The 11,612-nt window shown below is 31.8% G+C and overlaps 1 protein-coding gene across 3 annotated transcripts; it reads left to right on the top strand.

The window, feature by feature from the left end:
• The first annotated feature begins 7,109 nt into the window (after positions 1-7,109).
• Positions 7,110-11,125, top strand: LOC133705815 (APETALA2-like protein 3). Of its 3 annotated transcripts, none has more exons than XM_062131192.1 (10): positions 7,110-8,234; positions 8,387-8,412; positions 8,544-8,574; positions 8,718-8,805; positions 8,902-9,047; positions 9,247-9,291; positions 9,398-9,501; positions 9,591-9,721; positions 9,922-10,041; positions 10,669-11,125. In XM_062131192.1, exons 1-10 carry the CDS (start codon positions 7,675-7,677, stop codon positions 10,936-10,938), a joined length of 1,521 nt encoding a protein of 506 aa, XP_061987176.1. In that variant the 5' UTR covers positions 7,110-7,674; the 3' UTR covers positions 10,939-11,125. The 3 variants fall into 3 exon arrangements, with proteins under 3 accessions (XP_061987176.1, XP_061987177.1, XP_061987178.1); XM_062131193.1 differs by having other exon boundaries at positions 9,925-10,041; XM_062131194.1 differs by lacking the exon at positions 9,247-9,291.
• Positions 11,126-11,612: the final 487 nt, after the last annotated feature.

An 11,612-nucleotide genomic window follows, 5' to 3' on the forward strand; every position in this document is an offset into this window, starting at 1 on the left:
ATGAAAAGATCCGTCTAGATTTTTAGGACACAGACCTGGCAACTCGCTGCGATAATCCATTATTATTACGATACAATTATTTATTAGTTCTATTCAAATATTTTTATATTATTTTAATATTTTAATGTTAAAAATAAAAGGCAATATCTCAGATAAAAAGCATAAGCATGTATTTGTAAAATTAAAGTTTATCAAGTGATTTAATTATTTAATTATGTGAAGTGTAGCTTAACTAATCAGATTTTTAGTTTATTTTTTAAAAATTATCAGTTCGAGTCTATAAACTTCAGGATCTCTAAAGTTTTACATGATCATTAATTTTAAAATTTATAAAATTAATTAAAGTACATGTAAATTCATATTCACAGAACATCCACGTTAATCTAACAAAAAATTTATCAAAGTGATTTTTCCCGATTAAAGCAACTAATACTTGGAGAATTTCACAAAATTGCTATGCAATGTAGCAGACAATATATATATATATATATATATATATATATATATATATATATATATATATATATATATATATAAAAGCCTCCCATCATTGAATAAAAATAACTGTATATTTATTCTGGAGGTGGGTCAGGAAGTAATTTTAAATGTGCAATTTTGGGGTCCAAGGATGGTACAAGCATTTGCCTTCTCGTAGATGAGAGGAGGCACTCGCTTTGGATCCTTTAAGAACAAAAAAGAAGAAGTTATCTTCCACGTGGTTCGTGGTTCCAAGTGAGAAACTCTTCGGTCTATTCGCTCACACCCTGACATTGTTTTCATCTTTCTCCATTTGTCATGTTTAGCTTGTCATTAAAATTCCAGGAATATAAGTAATTTATCTTTCTATTCTTGAAATTAAGAGCATCCAATTTGATAATAATATTTTACTATCATGAGATGTTTTGCATACTAAAATTACTCTACTACTCTCTTAAACTCAATAAAAAAAAACAAATTATATATAAAACAATATAAAAAGTTTATGGAAAGTTGAAAACGAGACGAGTAGGGTGGGGGTGCATGCCTTTGGTCTAAGCATAGAGTACACAAGTAGCTCTCACTCCCTCTACCGTTGATGACACGTAAGTCAGAGATTTAAAGGACCGGACAAGACATAATAGTTACTTTCACTGTTTGTTTCTTCGTCTTTTTTTTCTTAGCCTTTCCATGCCACCTTTTACTCCTCGAAAAGGCAAAACTTATGTTCCTCGATATAATGTAAAAATTGAGCGACATAATCTCGTGCAGGCAAGAAATTCAATTCAGATACGAAAAAAATAAAAATTATGACAGGAGATGAAAACAAGCTAGGGATGCCATCGCGCTGTATGGTAACACGAGTGTTTTATAAAAAAATATTTTTTTTATATTTGTAAATCATTTTTATATGTTAATATTAAAAATTATTTTTAAAAAATATAATATTTTCAAATAAAAATACATTTTAAAAAATAATAATAATTACTGCACTTCAAAACACTTTTAATTAAAAAAAAGACTGGGGTTCAGGAATGGTAAATGAAATTTAGATCTGTTTGCCCACTCCACGACCTTATTAAAGGCTAATTTTCCACGCTTGACATTATTAATATAGGTTATGAGAATCTTTTTTTTTTAGGCTAGAAATAATAAATATTACCCTGGTACGTGGCTATATTTATGAAATCCTTGTGTTTCAAATAGACATCCAAGATGTTAATTGGACTTGGAATTTTCTTCCCTAAAATCTCAAGCTACAGTGTGGGAAAATATAGGAGGAAAATTTTAAATCAAAACAGACTGTTTTACTAGAAAAATGTTTTTTTAAAAAAAATATATTTTTTATTTTATTTCTGAATTATTTTGATGTGCTAATATCAAAATAAATTTTAAAAAGTTAAAAAATATTATTTTAGATATTTACAAACATAAAATATTTTAAAAAATAACCGTTATTATATTACAAACTCCCTACTTGGATTTCCTAAAAAATAAATCATAACGTACACCCTTCATCCTTGATCTTTCTTATTTATCTTATCAATTGTGTTACTTGTATGAATTGCAATTTTTATGTGTATATGCTTATTCTCTCTTTTTATATCAGTAAACAATATTTAAAATAAACATGGAAAATACTTTTTTTCTCATCATCATGAGAGTATACGAGCTGGAGTGAGAAAAAGGACTTTGAAGCTTATGATGTCAAAAAAAAATTCCGCTTGGGTAAGAGAATGGATGTTAACGGTTTTTAATGTGCGTATGATTTGAAGGTTTGGTGATTTTTTTTTTTAAATATATTTTTTTTAAAGTATAAATTATATTTTTAAAGATTAAAAATATATGTTTTTTATATAAACTCCGCTAAAAAAAAAAACTAAAACCACTTCCAAACTAAACACCCTGTCAATAAAAAATGAAAACGAGAAGCACAATTACAAAGAAAAAAGGGTCTATTAGGGTAAGCTTTTGGTGTTCTTATATTTTATAAATGCAAGGGCTAAAATCCATTAAAATACTCTCCCGTGCACATCTATTTCCAGTTCTTGCTTTCCAAATCCTGTGGCTAAAATAGCTACTATTAAATTTATATTTGAATTCAACCATTTAATTGATTAAGGACAGCGAATGGGTATACATTTCAGAACATGCTTACCATAACTTAATCTCCTACATAGTTAAACTAGAAAATTACATGCTATGATGTTTTTGTAAAAATATTTTTTAAATAAAAATATATTAAAATGATAGTTTTTTTTTTTGAATAAACACATCAAAGATATAAAAAATATCAATTTAACATTTTTAAATAAAAAAATAGTTGAAGAATATTATAAAAAAATTGAATTGCAAACACAAAGATGTGATATCGCTTGGAGATTTTTGTGGGACCAGACAGCGAGGATAAAACGGCCCCGACCGTTGGATTTATTGACCAGTCTTTATATCATATGTGGACCTTGATATGTATACTTTTATTTGTTACGACAGCTGAGAAAAGAAATAAATCAAGACTGAGTGGTCCTAGAATGACGAAAAAAGTTCCATATATAGTAATGGTCAACGTTATCCAGCACGAATTTTTTAGATCAGGCTACGATTTCCCCGTCCAATTTTTGAAGCCTGTTATTTGTTGCATCGTATATACATTAGCTGAAGCTTCATGTATTCTGTGTGTGCCTTAGATTTTATTCATGAGACAAAAAAGACAAAACGAGGTTGTTGGAGAGTATATCGCTGTTGTTCCGTTAGCAGTCATGTTATTTTTTAAATTTTATTTTAAAAATAATATTAAAATAATATATTTTTTTGATATTTTTTTAAAAAAATACTAAAAATAAATTAATTTTAAAAAATAAATTAAATTAAAATTTACTCTCAAACACCCCTTCCGTAATGCAAAGACAAGCTGTGTGTATTCATTACATTGCTGACCGGCCTTTATTACAAGCTGAGCTACGATATTTACTGCTTGGAAAATTGTAATATACGACAATTTCAACTTGAAAAATTTATGAATAAAACCGGACACATGTAGTGAAAATAGTATTGTTTATGATACGATCAAGTTTTATGAAATTATATTTATTTATTTTTGTATGAATAGGTACATTTTTTATATATCTATTTTGTGTAGTGGAGCATGTTTTGCTAAGAATAAATTATATAAGCTCTATTTGAGATTGCGGTGTAATAGAAGTTTGTTAAAATTCAATTTTATTTTTTATTTTTTTTATATTTGTTTTAATATACTAGTATTAAAAATAAATTATATATATATATTAATATATTTCTGAGTAAAAAATAATTAATATCTCAGTCTCAAGTACCCCAAGTTTGCCAAATTAAGCCCTAAGTTTGCGAAGTTAGGTATACTGTGATTTCTTTCATCTAATAAAGAAGTGGAGGCAAGTTTGCCAAATTAGGTATACTGTGATTTCCTTCAATTAACAAAGAAGTGGAGGATATCAAGTAGCTTGTTGTATCAAGACACTAAGATACTAGTAATTACAAAAAAAAACAAAAAACTAAAAGGGCTAAACTTTTTTCCTTACATGTGACGAAAAACATTGTAGATTTAAGAAGTGTATGGACAATTTGTCCTTCAATGCATTGAACATGTGCCTTGATCTTGGGGATAGAAGAGAATTAAAATGTCATTTATCAATTGATTAAGGATAATATAATTAATTTATATTTTTTAAAATACGGTTAAATTATTTCGTTACCATTAAAACATAAAAAAAATCCTTTTGTATAGGGTTTTTTTTTTATGTATTTTTAACTTTATACACACAATAAAAAAATGATGATATCATTAAAAACGCAAAAAAATTGGCTTTACAAAAAGGGTTTTTTTGTATTTGTATATTTTTTCTATAATAAAATGATATGTCTAGCCCGTGTCATTAAAAAACCTAAGCCTTGCAAGGGAGGGTGTTTTTATCCTTGCCATGTGTATTTTTTTTTTTGCAATACTAGTAAAATGACATGTTTAGCTTGAGACTTTAAAAAATCCGAGCTTAGCAAGGGAGGGTGTTTTCATCTTTGCCATATGTTTTTTTTGTAATATTAGGATGCCATCAGGGGCTTTTTAGTAATTATAATTATTAAAATATTAATAAATCAATATAAAAAATAGGAACGTGCTACACACGTGTCAACGCATCATCATCCCCTAGCTAAACGAGTGGCATGTGGGATGTATTACAATGTCTAAAATCCACTTGCCGTCATGTCATCCGATGAGTTAAGTGGTGGTATAGTTATTGTTGTGGCGTGTTTAGCCTAGTTAGTGTGGTTCGACGACGATAAAGGTTTTTTTCACTTATGGAGTCTCGAGTTTCGTGATTTATTCTAATTTTCTTTTTGTGAGATTATCCCTGTCTCGTATCTCAGATCATGAATTATTAAAGTTAAGCTGGTTTGACTAGAGTTTTTTTTTTTTATCTTTGCTAGATCTACCTCTTTTAAAATGATTTTTTTGTTAGTTAAATTAAATTATTTTATTTTATTCTTCAACATTAAATTAGCCTTGTATTGCCTCGGTTTTTTTGATGCTCCTTGTTAGATCTTGATATTTTAAAAATAATATTTTTTAATTAAATTAATTTATATCACCGTTCAACATCAAAATTGTTTTATATTGAGCTTCTTATTTGAGTCTAGGTTTGGAATTAAATGGTTTGTGACTGTATGAGATTAACCCAGACTTAAAAAGTTCATCAAAATTTGATTAGTTTTTTTTAGCTCATTTGTTTTAATGTTTATCCTCAAACGGTTTCTTACTTCTTCTCTTTTACTCTAACTTCCATGAGATTTTTCATTCGTTTTGGAAAAAAAACATGTATTACTTAGAGCATTTTTTTGTTTTCGAGATTTGTTCAATTTAGATTTTTAGGAGGATTTTTGCTTTTGAATTAAATATAAGCATCAAATGTTTTTCCTCCCTTGCTTCAAATACTTTTGAGACCTAAGCCAACCTATGCCTCGAGTCCCTAGGTCACGAATCAATCTTTTGGGTTGAGCATTTTGAGCATCAAATGGTATATTTTAATTTTGATTATTTTTTTTATTTTTTAAATATGGTCCTTACTCACTTGATTTTTTTTTATTCTTTTATGAATCTTTAGACTTATAAATTTTCAATTTGGCCCTTCATTTCAGTATTTGATGATATTTTAGGTTTTGGGCCTCAATATTTTGGTTTTAAATTTTAATTATTGATACCTTTATCAAAATTTGATTTATTTTTAATTTCATCACTGGATCCATAATTTTAGTTTTTTTTTTAATTTCATTGTCCAAGTTTGCAAATTTTTTTTTTATCTTTTTTGTTCACTGATTTTTTCTTTTATTGTTTGGATTCTCAGGGATTGATGGTCGAAATTTTTTTTCCATTCTTTTTTTATGATGTGAAGCTTTTTTTTTTTAATACACTTAGAGCGCCTTGTCATCATTTTTTCACACTTCAAAAAATCGAGTCGTCTCGTAGTGAAGCGCAAGCAAACTATTTAATTACAGTTTCCAAAAGAAATTTGATAAATGTTTCTTTTATTTCAAAATTCTCCTGTCTCGACTGCTATTCTCCTAACTTCATCTAAAAACGTCCATCAAAGATCATGTCCTCCATTGATTTACCAAGAAAACATCAGCTTGAAAAATAAAAAAATAAAAAAATGTGCACGAATAGTAGAATTGGATTCTTCCATTTTAATGTCAAATTAGTAACTTCACTGTAAAAAATAAAACGAATTTATCAATCTAACATCATATAATTTTAAAAGAATAATTGTATTATAATGAAAAGATAAATTTACCATTAGAGAATTTAGTTTTTTCTTTTTTATTAATTGCTCATGCACCGGTGGAATCAATTTTTTTTGTTTTTAGTTACTGAGCACACCGCCTCCAGTATTGACTATTGATAATAAAAAGGGAGGCCGGCTCGAGGCTTGTTACTTGATTTATTAAGTTTTGTTCTGAAATGATTTGAATTTCTCTCCGATTAGAGAAATGATTTGAAATTGAATTTGTTGTTGTGAAGTATAGTAATTTCAACATGGAAACCTAGAAATATCAAAGAGAATAGTAACAATGGCTAATAGTTAAGTTCCCATTCAAAGAGAAATTATGAAATATAATTTGAGCTTTATAGTTGCTAATATAACGGCTACTGGAGGCTTACATGGTCGTTAACTTCATGACTATAAAATTAGTCGAGGTGCGCGCAAATGGACCGAATATCCATATTAATCAAAAATAAAAAATGAAATTATGAAATATTCCCTCCTTATTTACATAAAACGACAGTGAAGAAACTACACACGTAATAAGAGAAATTATTTAGTAGAATAGGATTCACACTCTCTCTCCCATATAAAGATAAAATTCATAAATAATTTTTATGGTTGGATGGGTGTGTTTTAACTAAAAACTGTCACCCTTCCAAGTCTTTCAAATGATAAATGATTTTAATTACCAGTAAATGTAAGTAAACAGTAATAATCATGTTAGGAACTGAAAATGGGATTGGCCGACAAGGACGCAAAATTAAGATCTGTGAAAAATATTTGGAGCGCAGGTCTCACCTATAACAGGCATCCCAAACACACAAGGGTAGGTGCAAGAATATTACCCTTCACGGTTTCCACGTCCCCATCTCCTCCTCGCTCTCTTATTTTTCTTTTCTCCCCGTCCTTCGGCTTTAAGCCAGACATCTGCCTCTCTCCATTTGATCGTCAAAATCTTTAACTTCTTATCTCTCTAGGGACTTTTACAACAACATTGCAGGCCGTTCTCTCTCTCCCCATTTGTCCATATAATCTGACAGACAGGCAGTTCTTTCTCTACCTTCACATACCCTTGCCTTCTTTCTTTCCTTCTTTGTCTTTCAAATGTACTTTCTTTAAGGTTTCCTGGCCACACCTTACCAGCAGCTCCTCAAGTCTCTCTTCTTCTTTTGATCCCATCCGTTACGCTCAAGAAACTCTCTCTCAATTTCTCTTTTCCTCAGCCAAAAGAAAAAAAAATTGTTTGTATATTAATCTGTTCACTTTCATGTGCCTCTTTTGCTGAGTTTTCTTGAACAAGAAATCATTTTTGAAATGGGTTTTGCTTGTCTTGGCTATTTTCTCTGAAAGATTAAACACTAAGAAGTAAGAACCATAACATAAGCTAAAGAAAAAGAGCATCATGTTGGATCTCAATCTTGGTATCACCTATAGTGATTCATCTTGTGATGATAACCACAAGAATAGTATGATGGTAATCGTTGATGTCGAGAACCACCATCACCAAGAAGAAGAAGAAGTTTCCAGGACTCGTCAAATGGAAGATTCAGCTGCTTCAAACTCCTCCACTATCAACACTACAGAAGATGAAAACTCCTCAAACACCAGTAACTCTGCTTTCATTTTTGATATCTTGAAGAAAGATGGAAATTTTACCAGCACTACAACCATTGATGCTTCAAAGCAGACAAACCCAAACTGTGATTTCACTACCCAACAACTTTCTCCTCAAAGAAGTGGGCTGGAATTGAATTTGCAGCCGGGCTTGGCTGTAACAACAGCTACAAGACCACAGTGGTTGAAGCTTTCACAGATGGGGTCTAGTGGGGAGGCAGAACTGAGAATTGTGCAGCAAAAACAGCAGCAAGCGAGGAAGAGTAGGAGAGGACCAAGGTCTAGAAGTTCACAGTATAGAGGAGTGACGTTTTATAGGAGAACTGGGAGATGGGAGTCACATATCTGGTGAGTGTGCATGAATTTGTTAATGAGATTTGTTGCCTTCCTAAATTGGTTAATTGTTTTCTTTCTTTCTTTCCTTTTTTCTTATGCGTGTGTTGAAGAGAGTTGCCTGGTTATTTTATTCAATGATCTTGTTTTTTTTTTAATTGGTACAGGGATTGTGGGAAGCAAGTATATTTAGGTAAGTACATGGATGATCTCATGGAGTGACTGAAATTTCTGGCAAGATATTAATTTTGGATGCGATCTTGAATTTATGATGTATTCATGAAGACAATTCATAAACAATTCGTTTTTTTTTATCGTAAACAGGTGGGTTTGACACTGCTCATACTGCTGCAAGGTAGGAATTTTGTTATTTTTCCTCTCTTATGGTTCGAAGTAATTCCTGTCTTGAGTAAATGAGAAAGTGTACCTAATTTGTTCCATGTTCCTGCTTTAAATGGAGTTGTTGTTTTTTCCTGAAGTTGGATCTTATTTGTTCAGGGCATACGATCGAGCAGCAATTAAGTTTCGGGGAGTTGATGCAGATATCAACTTTAATCTAAGCGATTATGAAGAAGATATGAAGCAGGTGGGGATTCTGTTTAATCATAAATTGTTATCTTTTTTCTTCTTTTTGGTTGGGTGAGGGGGTTGTTGTGGATACTAATTGCAATATTGGTTGCAGATGAAAAACCTTAATAAAGAAGAATTTGTTCACATCCTTCGTCGCCAAAGCACCGGTTTCTCACGAGGTAGCTCAAAATACAGAGGTGTGACTCTTCACAAATGTGGCAGATGGGAAGCTCGAATGGGGCAATTCCTTGGAAAGAAGTGAGAACCCTTAAACTGAACAAAAAAATTAAAAAATTGCTACTATGAAATGATTTTAGGACATGTAATTGTTCAAAACTCGATAAGCATTGTTGCATACTTCAGTGGGACTCTAAAAAACTTAATAATCAAGAAACAAGATTTAAGATGTCTATTTCAAAGAGAAAAATGCTCAGGCAACACTTTCTCTGATTATCAGGTATATTTATCTTGGATTATTCGACAGCGAAGTAGAAGCTGCAAGGTCCTTATGATCTTGAATTTGATCTCTTTGATTCTAATTGTTACTCGTATCTGGATAATTTTTAAACCCTAACACATAATTCCACCTTCATTTTCTTATAATCCAGGGCTTATGACAAGGCAGCCCTCAACTGCAATGGAAGGGAAGCGGTAACCAATTTTGAGCCTAGCGTTTATAAAGGAGATACGGTTTTCGATACGAATTATGGAGGTACAAATAGACTATTATGATACAGTAAAAGGACGGAGGTTTTTCCTTGTTGATTATTAATATAGCATTTTCTGTTGATATGAATGCAGGAAGTGGCCACAATCTTGATTTGAGCCTTGGAATTTCTCAGCCAACGAATGATCCTAAAGGGAATGACAATTTGGGAGATGGCCATTGTAGTTATGGTGGTTGTGAAATACCCATCAAAGGGAGACAAGCGGTATTATTCTCTCTAAGATGCCCGAAACTTGGTGTTTTTTTTTGTTTTATTTTTTTTATCATGTTCACTGTTAAACTTATTCTCGTCGCTCTTGTCATTCTTTGGGCTTATGTTAATACATGTGGCTGGTTTTAGTCCGTTCTCTTCTCAAAATGTTTGTAAATATAGCTGTTGGTAATTGATACCCCATTGTGTTATAGAAGGCTGAGGGCACTGCTGCTGCACATATGGGTTTAGAGACGCTTCATGGTCTACCAATAGCATCGAGGAACCTTCCGACATGGTCTGGCATGTTCCCTGGTTTAGCATCAAGCTATGAGGTAGTTCCGTTCTATTTTTTTTCCCTTCTTCGTTTACAGATGATTTAGCTTCCAAGAATAACTTACATACAACAGCAGAAAAACTGTTCCATAAAATTTAGCTTCTGAAAAAACCATATTGGCCTGTATATTTGAACGAAGGAACTGCTTTTGAATTAATCAGGTGTTTGTTTATGCATTTCAAACTATGTTCGAGGGCGTTTTAAAAGTGTGTTTGGCAGTGTTTTTTTTAGTATTTTTCAATGATTTTGATGTACTGATATTAAAAATAAATAAATAAAATATTTTGATGTACTTTTAAGCTAAAATACATTGCACTACAATATGAAATACTCACCTGGTGTTACGGCGGCGATGACCATTGTTTTGTTCGTAGTCTAAACATTGAAATGCCATCGATTATCATTTATGATATTTGAGGACATCATTTTAGGAAGTAGTGTCATGCCAGTTGTGACATTGTAACTAGTTGCTTCTTTTCCAATCTCCAAAAAATGTAATGTCTATGGGGCTTCTGCTCATTTACATGTCATCTTCAATTGAAAGAAATGTTTTTAATATCAACTGTCGGTGCTGATATTTTTCATATTAGTATTTGTACTATTATTGATTGATCATATGCTGCAGGAAAGGACTCCGGAGAAGAGGTTTGAAGCAGTTTCTCCACCGAGATTCTCAAGCTGGCCATGGCAGATAAATGGCAGCAACAATGTTGCTGCTACAATGCCACAGCTCTGTGTTGCAGCATCATCAGGATTCTCTTCTTCGACCAAAACTGTTCCTTCAGCTACTCTTCCATTCAACCAACAGAACCATTTCTCCAACAACAACCCGCAACTTGCTGCCTTCACCACATCTGCCACCAACCCCTCGTTTTACTACTCTTATACGAGCTAATTAACGTCAACACCTTGAGTGCATTTGCCATTGGGCTAAATTAAGCGAGCAAGAAAACTGAATCAATGGAGTCTGGAGTTGATACTATTTTGATTTGTAATATAACATGAAGCATAGATATGCTAACAATCTGTTCAGCTGCATCAAGAGAAATCGTTGACGATTCCGAATCCTCGTCATTTTTCAATGAAGTGGTCGCTCTCGGACTCGAATTTACACCATTATAGGCTGTAGCCCTGCAAAGCAATGCTTTCAACTTGCTCAGGTTGCAGCATCGTTTTCAAATATCAGTCAGTGGACAAAATCTCTATAAGCTAATGTATATGCACAGAAATATAACAAAAAAACTAGCGAAGAACTGATGATATAATATTTGACAACTGCATAAAACTATCAGTAGTTTAAGCTTTCAGAAAAACGTTTTCTACAGCAATATACCCAGTTCTCTTGATTTCAATAACGTTTGAGAAAGATAATGAATTCATATCACTACTTGGATGTTTCTTCTCGTCTTCCAGGATAGAGAGAGTAGTGTGTCAGAGGGCAGAAGCTGGTAAAAAACGCATCTCGTTCTCTATTTGCTATTAATTTACCTCAGATTAAAGTGAAGACACTAATTCTTGTTTCATGCTGGCACTGGGCACTCGCCTGTACAGTTAAAAAAAAACAAGAGA

Source organism: Populus nigra, chromosome 10, assembly GCF_951802175.1.
Source record: "Populus nigra chromosome 10, ddPopNigr1.1, whole genome shotgun sequence".
In the NCBI taxonomy this organism is placed as follows: domain Eukaryota; kingdom Viridiplantae; phylum Streptophyta; class Magnoliopsida; order Malpighiales; family Salicaceae; genus Populus; species Populus nigra.